The sequence below is a fragment of the Capra hircus genome, chromosome 2 (genome assembly GCF_001704415.2).
Source record: "Capra hircus breed San Clemente chromosome 2, ASM170441v1, whole genome shotgun sequence".
Taxonomy (NCBI): domain Eukaryota; kingdom Metazoa; phylum Chordata; class Mammalia; order Artiodactyla; family Bovidae; genus Capra; species Capra hircus.
Genome location: NC_030809.1, coordinates 40,648,943 through 40,666,004, shown reverse-complemented (window position 1 = coordinate 40,666,004; position 17,062 = coordinate 40,648,943). Strand labels below are relative to the sequence as shown.

Below are 17,062 nucleotides of genomic sequence, written 5' to 3'. Positions count from 1 at the left end.
TGTCCAAGGGACTCTCAAGAGTCTTCTCCAGCACCACAATTTGAATGCATCAATTCTTTAGTGCTCAGCCTTCTTTAGTGTCCAACTCTCACATCTGTACATGACTATTGGAAAAACCACAGCTTTGACTATATGGACCTTTGTTGACAAAGTGATGTCTCTGCTTTTTAATACACTGTCTAGGTTTATTATACCTTTTCTTCCCAGGAGCAAGTGTCTTTTAATTTCTTGGCTGCAGTCAGCATCCAGTGATTTTGAAGCCCAAGAAAATAGTCTGTCCCTGTTCCCATTGTTTCCCCATCTATTTGCCATGAAGTGATGGGGCCGGATGCCATGATCTTAGTTTTTTGAATGTTGAGTTTTAAGCCAGCCTCTTCACTTTCCTTTTTCACTTTCATCAAGGACCTTTTTATGAACTGTTACAAAGAAAAGTCAGAGAATTATCCTTGCAGATATTTTTTATAGCATGAGGGCAGAACAACACAAACATTTTCTTCTCATCAAGGCATTTTCATGTTTCTGAATCTGAACAGACTCAATAGATTGGAAGCAAATAGAAACAAAGATGGATAAGAGCAGTCTGGTTGAAAACCAGATGACAAAGGTTCAGATTCAGTGGCTGTGTGTGTGATCTTGGAAAAATTGCTCTCTCAGCTTTAGTTTTCTCGTTTTTAAAAATGTGGCTCAACATAATACCATCTTATCAGGAGGTTGTCATGGGGATTCAATAAGGTATATCAACCTGAAAAATATTCACAACCTAAAAGTTGAGAATTGTGTTTTATTCGGTGAGAATTTTTAGGACTTCAAGCTTGGGAAACAGTGTATGAAGTGACCTTGAGAGAACTACTCTGAGCAGGTGAGGAGAAAAGCCAGGTTTATGTAGAGTTTCACAATAAAGAGCAGGTGGTCTGAAGGTAAAAATATCATTGTTAATGAGAGAAAACCAGATATACCGAGATAAGGAATTTAACCCTTTCTGTGTATGGGAAGATGCAAGAGTCTGGACTAAAACCATTCCTTTGATACGCACCTCAGCTCTCTGGGGCCAGTATTGTCTGTTTTTCACCTCCTGAACTTCCTTGGGGCTCACTGCAGAGAGTGGCTGCATTTTGATGGCTGCTAGATGGCAAGTATTCTTCTCCTTCCCGAGTTCCCTTAGGGCTCAGCTCACATTGGAGGGCTGCAATTGGTGATGACTATGATATCCTTGTTTACTGATATGGCAGGAAATATCCCATTTCTCAATATCAATGACCTCAGATATGCAGATGACACCACCCTTATGGCAGAAAGTGAAGAGGAACTCAAAAGCCTCTTGATGAAAGTGAAAGTGGAGAGTGAAAAAGATGGCTTAAAGCTCAACATTCAGAAAACAAAGATCATGGCTTCTGGTCCCATCACTTCATGGGAAATAGATGGGGAAACAGTGGAAACAGTGTCAGACATTATTTTTTTGGGCTCCAAAATCACTGCAGATGGTGACTGCAGCCATGAAATAAAAAGACACTTCCTCCTTGGAAGAAAAGTTATGACCAACCTAGATAGTGTATTCAAAAGCAGAGACATTACTTTGCCGACTAAGGTCCGTCTAGTCAAGGCTATGGTTTTTCCTGTGGTCATGTATGGATGTGAGAGTTGGACTGTGAAGAAGGCTGAGCACTGAAGAATTGATGCTTTTGAACTGTGGTGTTGGAGAAGACTCTTGAGAGTCCCTTGGACTGCAAGGAGATCCAACCAGTCCATTCTGAAGGAGATCAGCCCTGGGATTTCTTTGGAAGGAATAATGCTGAAGCTGAAACTCCAGTACTTTGGCTTCCTCATGTGAAGAGTTGACTCATTGGAAAAGACTCTGATGCTGGGAGGGATTGGGGGCAGGAGGAGAAGGGGACGACAGAGGATGAGATGGCTAGATGGTATCCCGGACTTGATGGACGCGAGTCTGAGTGAACTCCGGGAGATGGTGATGGACAGGGAGGCCTGGCATGCTGCGATTCATGGGGTCGCAAAGAGTCGGACACGACTGAGCGACTGAACTGAACTGAACTGATCCCATTTCTCAGATGTCTTACAGGAGGGGCTGAGCACAGTGCCCAGCATGGAAAAAGTGCTCTGTTTATGGTCCTTATTATTACTGGTGAGGACAACTGACTGAAAATAACTGTTTTCCTATCCTTGCAAAATAGCTCTAGAGAGACTCATGCCAGTAAAACAGCAAGAGAGACACCTAGGACAATAAGACTATGACAGAGGCTGACCCTGGAACCCAAGAACTGGTTCCCAAGCATTTGTTTCAGGGTTCACAAAAAATTTAAGTGAAAGACTGCTGAAAATGCTTTTCCTTTTTGCATCTTCCTTCCCCAGCCACATAAGCAGGGAGTTTGCTTCTAAATCTGAACATCAGCCCTCCTGCCTTTCTGTGCTCCTCCTTAAATGACTTATTTAACCAGGACAAACTTAGACAAGCAAAGGCAAGCCTTGATTCCACCCACAGATGCCCTGAGTAAGAGTGATTTCTCGCAACCCCCGCCCCTCCTCCCCCCGCCGCCGCCCTCCGTCGATCTCAACCTCCACCCAGGTCAGTGCTAAACGGAGACCATGATGCCTTCCTTGGGGTTTCCTGTATATTTCAGGTATCGGTGCATCTCACAACTGTGAAAGTTTAACATTTTGTGGAACGGGGCCCATGTCTGAACCAGAGACGAAAGCTGTTTCCAGCTTTATCGAGAGCAAGAAGGAGAACATTGCCTGCTTCCTGACTATGCACTCTTATGGGCAGCTCATTCTCGTGCCTTATGGCTACACCACAAATAAATCAAATAACCATGAAGAATTGGTAAGCCATACACGGTGCCGGAGCCCTGAGAATCCACTGCCTTCCTTTACCCCTCCTTTCCTTTAGTAGGATTTTGGCTCCAGCCCTGCTTTTGTCCCCTCTGCTTTTCCTTATTTTCTTTCTCCCGCTTTTCTCACCTTGCCAGACGCCTGCTGGGAAGACTTCAGGTTAAATGCTGCTTTACCCACGTTAATTAACTACCTGTTTCGAAAAGTGTCAAGTTGGGAGACATCTTAGGTATTCGTGTATAATATAAATGAGATGATTATGTTAATAATCTGTAGGAATGTGCTTTCATTTCTGTAAATTCTCTTGAAGCTCAGTTCAGCAATTATAGCTTCTGAACCGTGCTTTAAAGAACTTGCCAGCTGTTAGTGGAATATGGCATATCTAAAATAACATGGCTAAATAATATCTGCTCTCTTCTCTGCTCAACACAATGCTTTATTTCTTCCTGAACTCTGCCTCTAGTTTTTGCCTAGGATATTTGTAAGGGGAAGTGCCAGTGGAATTCAAGCTGGGGCAGGGAAATTCTGCTTTGTCTTATCTGAGGTCCTTTTCTGAAGCTCTGTTTACCCAAGCCCTGGTGGGCAGAATTGCTGGAAAGTACTGGGCTCTCTCGCCCTTTTGTGAACCTGAGAACAATAGACATAAGTCAAAGAAAAGGTCAATTTAGATTTGTTGTACTATTTGTTATCTTTTCCTAAAATTTATTTTTTCAATTTTTAATTGTGGTAGAATCGATATAACATAAAATTTACTATCGTAACCATTTTTAGGTGGACAGGTCAGTAGTTACGTATATTCACATTATGGTGCAACCAATCTTCAAAACTTTCGCCTTGCATCGTCAAATATTTCTACCTGTCAAACAACAACTCTGGATCCACCTTGTCTCTGGCAACCAGCATTCTACTCTCTGCCTCCTGAGTCTGACTACTCTAGGTAGCTCATATAAGTGGAATCTTACAGCATCTGTCCTTTTGGTGACTGGATTATTTCACTTAGCATAATATCTTCGCACTTCATACATGTTGTACCATGTGTCAGAAGTTCTTTTTTCAAGGCTGACTAATATTCCATTGTATGTATATACCACATTTTCTTCAATCAATGGGCGATTGAATTGTTTCCATCTTTTACCTATTGCAAATAATGCAGCTATGAACACAAGAGTACAAATATCTCCTTGAGATCCTGCTTTCAATTCAGAATCTGCCTGCAATGCAGGAGACACAGGAGATGCAGTTTTGATCCCTGGATCAGGAAGATCCCCTGGAGGAGAAAATGGCAACTTGCTCTCTTATTCTTGCCTGGAAAACTCCATGGACAGAGGAGCCTGGCAAGCTACAATCCACGGGGTCGCAAAGAGTCAGACACGACTGAGCATATGGCACATCCAGGAGTAGAATTGCTGAATCGTGTTGTAATTCTAGCTTCAACTTTTTGAGGAACCATCATTTCCAGAGCAAGTACAGCATTTTCCATTCCCTCCAATAGTGAATAAGAGTTCCAATTTCTCCACATTCTCACCAACACTTGCTATTTTCTGTATTCCCTTTAAAAATATTTTTTAAACAAGTTTCTCATTATCAATGAATGCTGGGCTGGATGGGGGCCTGGCTTGCTCTCTTCTTAAAATCTTAGAAGGCTGGTGGCCCACTGACTGTCATTCCTCTTGTCTGTCTCCCCCTGTAACATCGCTTATAAAACGCATGTCTGGGCACTAATAAAAAACCACTATAGATCTTTGCTGAGGGGAATACCTTCTTCAGTAGTCAGAAATATCCAACAGTACCCCAGTGTCTTTCCACAATTGTTTTTGGGCATTTGTACTACCTGATTATTTTGTACGAGGTAGAAATAACATTTACCTAGAACTTTAAAAATTACAAGGAGGTTTTATGGCCCTTATCTGATCCTCATGACAATATAGTAAGCTCACTTTGGAGATGCAAAAGTTAAGACCTTGAGTTAGTAGTATTTCTAAAATCTCTGTAGACAGTAAATGGTGGAGTCTGGGTTGGAGCTCACGTCTTTAGATTCCAAGCATCACAGACCACCAGACACTGCCTCTCCTCTCCACTTAAGAAGGGTTTGCAACTTCTGGAAGCTGTCATTGACTTTGATGCCTGGGCCACCGTGTCCTATATATTCTCCTTATTTCTGTGCCCCAGAAATTCTATTTCTTCAGTAAGGCAGTGAAACAGGGATTTCAGTCAAGAAGCCCAGACCCCTCCTTATCTCCCAGTTCCTGTGATAGTTACCGTTGTTGTTGTTTAGTCGCTTGGTTGTTTCTGACTCTTTGTGACCCCATGGAGACGCCAGGCTTCCCTGTCCTTCACTGTCTCCCAGAGTTTGCTCAAACTCATGTCCATTGAGTCAATGATTCGATCCAACCATCTCGCCGTGGGTATTTGATTTCTTCTTAAAGGATTCTATGACAAATACGAATGAACCACCACAGACAGGCCATTATAGATCTTTGATGGGACAGGTCTTCTACCAGCAAATGAAAAAAAAAAGAGGCTCATATATCCCAGTATTTTTCTAGGTAATTTCATTCCCTTTTTTGGTCCAGGAAAACAGATACGACATCTCCATGTTGCAAGGTTTGCATTCAAAGTTCACAGGGTCTTGGGCTACTGAGGGCTGTCTCCTTAGAACCCTCTGACCACAGTGTGGTACTGACTTTACCACTAATGTAAGGTGGAACTCTAAGATGAGAATTACTGGCAATCCTTAATACTCTATGTAGAGACTGGAAAATTGAGTTGACAAAGATTGCTTCACTTCTGTGTCTCTTACAGTATCAGGTGTTGAAAAGTTAGCATAACATTCATCACTAAGACTTCTCCATAAAAAGACTGAAAATGTTGCCACCATGTGTCAAACTCATTGAAGCTAGTTAGCAGTGTTTTTAGGTTCTCAGTGGTAAGCTTTGAGAGAGCACACAAAGACAGAATCACACCAACTGTTCCAGGAGTGTTCCATTTCTAGTATATTTACAACCACCAGAGACTAGTAATTAATCTCTATGTATTTACAAAATGAAAAATTTGTATAAATCATGATAAATATTATACTGCGTGATAGACAACTTGGCAATCACTAAGTAGGGGAAATAGAACTATATATAGCCTCATTTGAAACTTCTCTGGAAATTAGAATAGCTATAAGAAGTCTAATATTTCGAATGCTGACATTCTTTCCATTTGAACTCTTTCCATATCAACCCCTGTATCCCATTCCAAGCTCCATCCTCCCACACAGATGCCAGGGCCTTAATCAATCTTGTTGAGTGCTTGCCTGTGAATATATGCCTATAGGAAACTTTCTGGGCCCAGGAAAGAAGTTATTAAGCATGCATGAGGTCTTTAACAATGTAAATGACACACTACTAGCAAAGAGATTTTTTATTATTTTGACTAGAAGGAAACTTTAGGCTGAGAAGAAGGACAGCAGAGGAATTGGCTCTCTATGGCCTTGCAGTATAGTGTTGAAAGGAGGCAGAAGAATAATCAGGAGGTCGACCCCTAGAGATAGGGACATTTAGGGAAATCATTTCATCTTTTCAGAAAGGACCAAACTCCTAAGCTAAGTATCACAGCTGTGTGCTTCTCATAGATGTTATATTTCCTATTCCTATCTACATATCCATTGTAATTCCTGGTATAATCATTTAAAAAATCACAAGTTCTTTTATCAATGAAGAAAAGGAAACTGGAAAAGACTCTTTCCCACCCAATAGGCAGGATTTAAGGAGATGGAACTATATAAAATTAAGTTTGGCCATGAGAGGAAAGAATCTTGGTCTGGAGTGAGTTTCAAGAAATAAAAAATGAGTGTAAGAACCCATCTGAATAGAAAATGTAGCCTGGAGCTGCTTCATGCAAACCAAATAATGGTTAAGACCCCACATGGACAAGTTAGCAGAGTTTCTTTCAAAGAAACACAGATACACATGGGAATTAAGAATAATTAAAAGCAATTCATATCTCTACCAGAGACTCCCAAAGAACTACAAAAAGGAGTGAGCTGCTAAATTTTAGCAACTCTTTCTCCAGGGTGCGTGTTTTAATTTCACTCACTCACGGCAACTACCCTGAATCCTTCCTTTCTCTCTACTCTTCTTTCTGATTTCCTTAATGGAATTTTTCTCTCCAAAAATTGCCTCCCTGACTCTCTTCTCCTTCTTGTAATTTCCTCTTCTTTCTGCAGACAGCTCTTGTACCCCTTTCCAGAGGCTTCTCTGGTGGCTCAGGGGTAAAGAACCTGCCTGCCCAATGCAGGAGACAAGTGTCCAATCCCTGGGTCAGGAAGATCCCCTGGAGAAGGAAATGGCAATCCACTCCAGTTATTCTTGCCTGGGAAATCCCATGGACAGAGGAGCCTGGCAGGTCACAAAGAGTCACACATGATTTAGCGATTGAACAACAAAAACAACAACTTCTTTCCAGGGTAAGTGATTAAAACCAGATTTATTCCTTGCAGTTATTTAACCCTTCCTGCCCATCAAATCAGTTCTGGAGACAGAAACAGGAACTAGGAACCAGGAGCTAGGGCAGATGTAGAATCTTTCAGGAAGAGAGAATGTAAAACTCAGTAGTGAGAGGAGAGGAGGCAAAAAGCTTGCAAATATGTTCAATTTAAAGTTCTAAGTCCTACCATTGTTGCATGGAACCCTACCACCACTTATTACCTCTCGTGCTTTTCATTTTGAATGTCACTGTGCCTAAATCCACTTTACCCAAACACCACATGGTCACACATTAGGATTCAGTGGGACAGTACAGGAGCAGGAAAAAAACAAAAGCAGAATCTAAAACAAGATCTGTCACTGGTCAAGGGAAGAAGTACGGGAACTGATGCTCCTGAAAATGTAGTCTGGCTGCCCTAAGGGATGAAGGAATGGTGGATCCAGGTAGGTGGTGGCTAAGGGGATTTTCACAGTGTCTCGTGTAGAACCCAAGGGGAAGTAGTGGGGTAAGTCATCAGGTGGCTAGAATATAGCACTAGGGAATCTAGGGTGGGGAATACTTAGACTGTCAGTAGGGTATGAAAGGAGATTTATTACATGGTCAATAAACACAGCCAATACAGTTAGACTTCAGTTAGTGTTTCTGATCTCAGGGAAGGGTCTTCGGAGAGCAAGACTGAGACCTTAGACATCATCTAGTTCTGAAGGGTTTCCAATGCAGTCAGGGGACATGGTGATAGGTACGGAGAAGGGTGTCTTTTCCTGTTCTGAAAATCTATGAGCTTGTGAAAGATAAATACATTTAAAGAAAAATAAGAGGGAAGCAATAAGAGGAGTATGAAGAAAGGGCTATGTAAGGAAAAAAAAGGGGGGGAGAGATAATCTAGTCATGATGCTCAAGAAAGACCTACAGAGAACCTGGCACTTGAGGTTTTGAGGTGGTGCAGAATTTCAACAGAGATAAGAAATGAGACATCCCAGGTACAGGGCGTATCTTGAGAAAAGGCAGAGAGGCTGAGGAACATGGGACACATCTGGGGAACTGTGGGAGAACTGGAGTTTGACTATAATCTAGGGTGGGATCAAGAAAATATGATGCGGGAAAGGTGGGGTTAGGTCCTTATTGTAGAGAATCTGAAAACTACACTGTGCAGTGTACCCTAATGCAGTGGGCAACCAAGAGTCGGTGAGGGTTTTCAGCAGGATCATGATCATGGTCCTGCTCTACAAAAGTTCACCATGAAGACAGGGAGATCAGCTGGGATTAAGGATTAGTGAAAGGAAGGAAAATTCATTAGAAGATGACAATAGTCCATTTCAGAGTTAATAAAACTGAAATAGAGTGATGATGTTAGACGTGCAACTTGGTCATTATTTGAGAGAAGAGTCAAAGATGCTTGTCGGAATTTACATATGGGGCTCGTGATAAGACAGAATGATGAAAATCAAAACAGCCTTATTAGTGAAGGAGATGATGAAACTGGATTTGAGTATATTGAGTCTGAAGTATCAGCAGATGACCCAGGTATAGGTGTTCAGTGGGAAGTTAGAAAGATGGTCTGGAACTCAGAGGATGGATTTGGACAAAATAGCAAACCCTCTGGATTGTTAGATTTATTTTTAACACCAGATATCTGTCTCTGCATTTCCCACCTACAGATCCAAGTTGGACAGAAGGCAGCAAATGCATTGAAAGCAAAGCATGGAACCAATTATAGAGTTGGATCGAGTGCAGATATTTTATGTAAGTATCTTTTTTTTTTTTTTGCTTCTTCAATAGTATCTAAGGCACAAAAGAAATCAGTGGACTTTGGAGTGGGGTGGGGTGGACAGGATAAAAGCGTTCCATGGATCAACAGGAAGTTGTACAAATCAAAATGATCAAGGATAAAAGGCAGTCTGTACAAATCCAGAATTGTGCTCTCTAGGGATAAGGTGCAAGCTAACTAAGAGTAAAAATTAATACACTGGCTTAGATCAGTACTCCCTCTGGCTTCAGTTATAAAAAGCTAGCCGTGAGAAGGTACAGGAGTTAACAGGAAAGACCGTTTCCAATGACCCTTATCAGTTGATTTAGTTCCCAGAGGACCATCAGGCTAAGAAAGCAAAAGAGGTGGGGCCTGGAGTTTTTTTTTTTTTTTTAAACAATTTAGTCGAAAGAACTGTGCATTGCTTTCCCAATCCCCAGCTACCACCTCCTCCAAGCACTGAAGAACCAACAAGATGATATTCTCCTAATATTTGTGCTATAGGTCATTTTGTTTCTGTCCTTGATATGTCAGTTGACTCTTACTGTCTAATATGAGATTGTCTTGTCTTTGATTCAGCTGAGAAATTTTAACCAAACCTCTGTTAGGTGCTAGGCATAATGCCAGGTATTGTGGGGATGGTAAGTGGAGACAGAAGCCAAAAATACCACAGAGAGGAAGAAGGCAGCTGTCCATAGATCCTAATATGAAAGAGTTGATTTTGCTAAGCTGAACCTTTAGTCCCTTAAATGGCTATAGAAATCTATCTTTTCCCAGGGTAACTTCTAACTCTGCCTCCATGTTTTATTTGTAGATGCTACATCAGGATCCTCGAGAGACTGGGCTCGGGACATTGGGATCCCCTTTTCATACACATTTGAACTGAGGGACAATGGTACCTATGGATTTGTCCTGCCAGAAACTCAGATTCAGGCCACTTGTGAGGAAACCATGGAGGCTGTGCTTTCAGTCCTGGATGATGTATATGAGAAATACTGGTACACAAACAGTGCCATAAAGGCAAAATCTACTGCTCTGGTGCTGAGCTTGCTGATGTCCGTCATGTCTCTTCTCTAAGTGCATCCTACCCAGGCCTGCTCAGCCCCAGTGACATGGAAATGGCTGCCCAAAAGGTGCTTTTGCAACTATGGAGAAATCAAGTAATTTAACTAGAAATACTTTCAATAAAGATGAATCATCTTTGTATTTTCATGTTTGTTCTGCTGTAATTAATTTTTATTACTCTAAAAGAGTATAATATTAGTTATTGGTACAGTAATGCTACAACTGAAAGTCACTCAGTCGGGTAAAACCCTTTGCAACCCCATGGACTATATAGTCCATGGAATTCTCCAGGCCAGAATACTGGAGTGGGCAGCCTTTCCCTTCTCCAGGGGATCTTCCCAACCCAGGGATCAAACCCAGGTCTCCTGCATTGCAGGCAGATTCTTTACCAGGTACCACTCTACGATTCAGTGGCTCACACATCTATAGGTTGTCTAGGAAGCTATGATCTTGCCTGTGCTCACAGAAACTGATCTGTGGTCAGTTTCAAGGCAGCTGCCTCAGGGTCTGGAAAGCGTTTTCCCATCTAAATTCTTTGAAAATTTTGCTTGTGCCTTTGACCCAAGTTTACTCTTAATTTTATGTAACTGTGTTAGTAGCAGCAGTCAGAAGATAAAGTTATATAATTTCTCTATAGCTGTTGCTCATTTTACTTATTTATTTAATATTTTACTTATTAAAAAAATTTTTTTGAGAATCTACAATGTACATTTTGCTAGGCTCTGGGTTTACAATGGTGAATAAAGTGGACATGGTCCCTGTTCTTGTAGAATTTCTGTTCCAATGGGTGAGATTGAGTGGAATGGACAGCATTGCTTACCAGGCAAATCTCCTTTCTGGAGAGCCATTATAATCAAGAACACAAATATATAAACTAACCATAGCAGCTTGTAGCAGGGGCTAGGAAAGAAATAAAGAGTAAGTAGAGAGGTAAGTAAGGGCCAGATTGTATGTTTCCAGGTACACAGCCATTTAATGGTGCCATCTTGTCCATGACACTTTACATACTCTTCAGGTAGCACCTATGACTGTCATTTCCTATGTATCTCTATGTGACCCCTTGAAATGATGCTAAGCACTTGTCAGGCTTTGAACAAATGTTGTTGCTGTGACCGACTGACAAGGCATCCGTGGGTGTTCAGTCACCCATTTCTGAATTTCCTTGTTGATCACAGTCACAATACACTTCTTGGTTGTAACCCTTTTATTGCCTTTCTTTGTCCTTCTTCTTTTTTTGTGTTTTGCCAGTGAGTGGCTTACAAGGGTCAGAAAGGAAAATGTCAGGAGCAGTGGGGCTTAATGAATCAGAGAACAGCTATTTACATAAAAATGCCCGCTTCACAATTGTGGCATTGTCGGGGAGCAAGTGGTTGGGTTTCGTCAATGGTCAGCATGTGAAGGAAGAAAACTAGTATGGTCACCAATGCCATATCCTAGAAAAGACCTGAGGCCTGAGACTCAGTTTATTAACTTTTATACAGCCCGTGTTTTAGTTTCTAAGGCTGTCTGTTAACAAGTTGGACCTCTGAGTACTTTAGGAGCTACAAAGCTCAATTCATGTCTAAAGATTGAGTCCATGGCCAAATAAAGCTGGTAGGGAATGGATGAAAATGCAAGCCATCAGGTTGCCTGAAACCTCCCACAGGGATCTTTCCAAAAGTTTCAGATGCAACTGTAGCTTTCTCAGGGGCTTCACGTCTCTCTGAGGGTATGGGAGACCGAGGGCCAGGACATGTTTTTCACGTCTTCTGAAAGCGTTTTACTCTGTATGAAAGGATACTAAAAGCAAGACTAGAACAGTGATGAATGACTACACTCATCTTTCTCAAGGATGTTTTCAACTTTCTGGTCTTAAATGGTAGTAGTTTGGGAAAACTTCACAACTGATGCAACTAACGCAATTTTGAAAGTATCCTGTACTGGAGAAGGAAATGGCAACCCACTCCAGTATTCTTGCCTAGAGAATCCTGTGGACGGAGGAGCTTGGTGGGCTGCTGTCCATAGGGTCGCACAGAGTTGGACATGACTGAAGCGAATTAGCATGCATGCATGCATGCATTGGAGAAGGAAATGGCAACCCACTCTAGTATTCTTGCCTGGAGAATCCTAGGAACAGAGGAGCCTGGAGGGCTGCCGTCTATGGGGTCACACAGAGTCAGACACGACTAAAGTGACTTAGAAGCAGCAGCAGCAGCCTGTACTGAGGCTTTGTTGGGGCTGAAATTTTATTTTAACCTACTTTAAAGCTAGGGCTTCCCAGGTGGCTCAGTGGGTAAAGAATCCACCTTCAATGCAGGAGATGCAGGAAAGACACTGGTTCAATACCTGGATCAGTAAGATCTCCTGGAGGAAGGCAAGGCAACTCACTCCAGTATTCTTACCTGGAGAATCCCACAGACAGAAGAGCTTGGCGGACTACAGTCCTTAGGGTTGTTAGGGGAAGCACACTGACTGAAACCGCCCACCCTGGCCAAGCACCATAGTAACCATTTGCATGAGTTGTTTTATGACAGGAGGTCCTGCTAAGGAACACGGAACTAATAAGCCACCACCAACCAGAAGAGTTCCGGAAAGGTCAAAAGGAGATACCACATGTCCGACCACCTCCCAGAATCCTCCTCTCTGGCATCCATCTTGGCTGAACAAGGCGTGCACTACCAGGAAGGACTCTGAGTCAGAATGATTGGCTAAAGACAACGCAGAAACTAATCCCATCACCATAAAACCCACAACTGCAAGCCTTCCTGCAACAGGGTCACAAAGAGTCAGACACAACTGATGGAACTGAGCACACAAGACGCATTCTAAAGCTTGGAAGTTAGCTGGTTTCAGCTTCATGATTGTGAGAAAACATGAACCCCCTGATCAGAGACAGGAAGTTATCACATGCAGCATAAGAAACAGCATGAACATCAGCATATTTACATTTGTTTCCTTTGTTTCCAGGGCTTCCTGGGTGGCAGAGTGGTAAAGAATCTGCCTGCCAATGCAGAAGATGCAGGAGACACGGGTTTGATCCCTGGGTTGGAAAGATCCCCTGGAGAAGGAAATGATAATCTACTCCAGTATTATTGCCTAGAAAATTCCATGGACCGGAGAAACTGGCAGGTTACAGTCCATGGGGTCACAAAGAGTCAGACAGGACTGAGTGTGCACACACATCTAACTCTTAAGTTTAAATATTTTGCTTTTTTGTTTACTGTTTCTTTATTTCCATTACACTTGGTTGATGCTTTGTTTCTCATAACAGTTCCTACAAAGGATTGAGATCTTGACCCATAGGTGAATTTAGAGTTTAAAATGATGCAAAATGCTAAACTCAGATGGTATTCAAGCTTCTAGCTCTTTTTTCTACCTCAGTGTCAAAATGAGTTATATTTTTGCTTACATTAGGTATAGCCAAGCTCTGTTTCCCTTCCTTTTCTTATGCAGTTCAGCAATATTCTGATATGTTACTGAAAATACATTCTTCATATTGCCTGGTAATATTCTTATCTTCTGCATATGATTTGAATCTGGTATAATACTATTATGTCACTGAGAGGCCCACTGGCCAAGAATAAAAAATTATAATATTAAATATGAAGGAGTTTTTAAAAATTAAATTAATAATTATTAATTTGATACTATAGGTAGTGATTAGAATCCTTTGTGTGTATTCCTTTGCATAATACTCACAAGAATCCTGAGTTGGGCACTTTTATTAATTTTGTGAAGAGCCTGAGATGAAGAGAATGTAAGTAGCATATCTATGGTCATGTTGTTCTTTTTTTTTTCTATCAAATGTCCTTGCTTTTATTTAAAAAATTTTTTACATTTATTTATTTATGTGGCTGTTCCAGGTCTTAACTGAGGCATGCAGAATCTTTGATCTTCATTACAGCATGCAGGAATCTTTTTGTTGGGCGTGCGAACTCTTTGTTGCAATATGTGGGACCTAGTTCCCTGATCAAGAATTGAACCCCAGACCCCTGCATTGGGAGTGCAAAGTCTTAGCCACTGGACCACCAGGGAAGTGCCCAAATGTCTTTATTTTTACAAGGCCACACAGGTCCAAGAAAACACATCTGCATCCTTCATGTGGTCACACTTTCCTTAATCATTCTTGATTGATCAAATAATTTCTGGGGATAGGAACTTCCAGGTTCTACCATGTTAAAAGTACTGCCCAGTGGCCCCGGCCAGTGCTTCCTCCAGATCCTGTCAGGTCCCTTCTCCTGCATCTGTCTCTGTCCTTGATGCGTCTCTGTGACTCTTTATCCAATGTCTGCCCTTGGACTACCGCATGTGATTTGCCTGCAGCTACAGAGAACTTAGATGCATTTGTGAGTTCTACCCACCACCAGAAACTCCCAGCTTCTGCCTGGATAGAAACACGTGGATCCAATAATATGAAACCCAGCCCCTTGTAGTGGGTTGGGAAAAATGTCAAAGCATCACTCGCGTCCCAGCGTGCCTGTGGGATACAGGCGACGTGACCCTCCAAAGCCTTTCTCTGAGGTTACAGCCCTGCTTGGCTTCCACCTCTCCTTGTCCTGTGTCACTTCCTCTTGGTGGTACCTCCTAAACAAGCCATTTGTACATGAATCCTCACTTCTGGATCTACCTCTAGGGAACCCAACATAAGACAGTCTCCTTGGGAATTATTACCAAAACAATACTTTATTTATTTCCTAAAATGGCCTTTCATAAAAGCATATATATATATATAATATATACATATATGTATTATGTATATAAGAAGACTTCCCTGGTGGCTCAGATGGTAAAGCGTCTGCCTACAATACAGGAGACTCAGGTTTGATCCCTCTGTCGGGAAGATCCCCTGGAGAAGGAAATGGCAACGCATTCCAGTACTCTTGCCTGGAAAATGCCATGGACAGAGGAGCCTGGTAGGCTATATATTCCATGGAGTTGCAGAGTCGGACACGACTGAGCGACTTCACTCATTATGTATATTATATGTGTGCCTATGACGCTTACTCCTTGGAAGAAAAGTTATGACCAACCTAGATAGCGTATTCAAAAGCAGAGGTGGTACTTTGCTGACTAAGGTCCGTCTAGCCAAGGCTGTGGTTTTTCCTGTGGTCATGTATGGATGTGAGAGTTGGACTATGAAGAAGGCTGAGCGCCAAAGAATTGATGCTTTTGAACTGTGGTGTTGGAGAAGACTCTTGAGAGTCCCTTGGACTGCAAGGACATCCAACCAGTCCATTCTGAAGAAGATCAGCCCTGGGATTTCTTTGGAAGGAATGATGCTGAAGCTGAAACTCCAGAACTTTGGCCACCTCATGCAAAGAGTTGACTCATTGGAAAAGACTCTGATGCTGGGAGGGATTGGGGGCAGGAGGAGAAGGGGACGACCCAGGATGAGATGGCTGGATGGCATCACTGACTTGATGGACATGAATCTGAGTGAACTCCGGGAGTTAGTGATGGACAGGGAGGCCTGGCGTGCTACGATTCATGGGGTCGCAAAGAGTCGGACACGACTGAGTGACTGAACTGAACTGAACTGATGTGCTAAGTCACTTTAGTCATGTCCGACTCTGTGTGACCCTATGGACTGCAGCCTTCCACACTTCTTTGTCCATGGGATTCTTCAGGCAAGAATACTGGAGTGGATTACCATGTCTTCCTCCAGGGGATCTTCTCGACCCAGGGATTAAACCCAGGTCTCTTGCATCAGATGGGTTCTTTACCTCTAGCACCACCTGGGAAACCCCATGTATATTACATATGTGTTATATATTTAATATATTGAATATATATAACTGAATCACTGTTATATACCTGAAATGAAAACAAATGTTAATCAACTATACTTCAATTTTAAAAACCTAGAGATAGTTTTTTTAAGTATTACTATATTTAATATTAAGAATATGCCTGGGGATTACAACATCATATGGACAGAAATATTTCCTATTTTGAAGATGTAACCATTCTGGATCATGAGGAATCTTGTTCCAGAAAAGACTTTCACTTCAAGAAAACATATGCATTTCCAGTCTGGTCTCTATTGAAGGCACAGTAAAAAAAAAGATTAGCCTTTATGGACTTGTAAATTTTGAAATATCTGGTATTATGATAAGACTTTATGTGAAAATAATAGCCACTCATAACAGTTTTCCACTCGGCCATAATCAAGACTGCATAGTCTTTGCTTAGCTCCCCTGAAAAAAGAATTTTATTTCTTTCCAAGGAGTCATTCATTTAAACTAATACTAATAAAAAATAAAGCTCCGAAGAGCTTAAATGCTGAATGTATTAACTCCTTTCCTACCTGCATGTTCCTTTCCTCTGGAGCTCTTATGTTTTTTTCTGAGAATTTGTTCTTTAAAAAAAAAAAACATTTGTGCAAGTCAGCTCTAAAAATGGTGCCAATTAAAAAAAAAAGTCTCCCTCCCTCTTTACATAAATGGTACAAAAGCAACCACAGAAACACAGAGGAGGCAAAGAAGAATGTGTATTCACGAGGTTGAATCCCACCCCCTCCCCACCCCACCCCCTGCCACCAGCAAAATCTGGTTGATTAGGTGGAAGATCCTGAGAAAGTGAGGTGGAAAGTCAAGTTGGAATCAATTTGTTGAAGGCCCTGAGCACTGGATAGGAGTTTAGCCATTATCCCTGTAGACTGCAGGTAGTCCCCATATTTTTGCACAAAGAGGGTAATTAAACACATGTGTAAATGTTACAGAAAGCGGAACCCCTTCCAGGGCCTGAGAGTGGGCTCTTGTCTAACACTCGGAAATGAATTGTCCAATGAGATGCACAAGCCGACAAAGCAAGAGACTTTTTGGGGAAGGTGCCCAGGTGGAACGGAGAAGGCGATGGCACCCCACTCCAGTCCTCTTGCCTGGCAAGTCCCATGGACGGAGGACCCTGGTAAGCTGCTGTCCATGGGGTCGCTAAGAGTCGGACACGACTGAG

At 42.0% G+C, this 17,062-nt stretch overlaps 1 protein-coding gene across 1 annotated transcript in view; it reads left to right on the top strand.

Moving 5' to 3' along the window:
* The window catches only part of CPO (carboxypeptidase O), a 32,465-nt gene extending 22,189 nt beyond the window's left edge, over positions 1-10,276 (top strand). Inside the window, exons 7-9 of the mRNA XM_005676425.3 lie at positions 2,634-2,836; positions 8,976-9,060; positions 9,879-10,276. Of these exons, the coding sequence (XP_005676482.1) occupies positions 2,634-2,836; positions 8,976-9,060; positions 9,879-10,141 (551 nt within the window). The 3' untranslated portion in view covers positions 10,142-10,276. The remainder of the gene's footprint in view (positions 1-2,633; positions 2,837-8,975; positions 9,061-9,878) is intronic.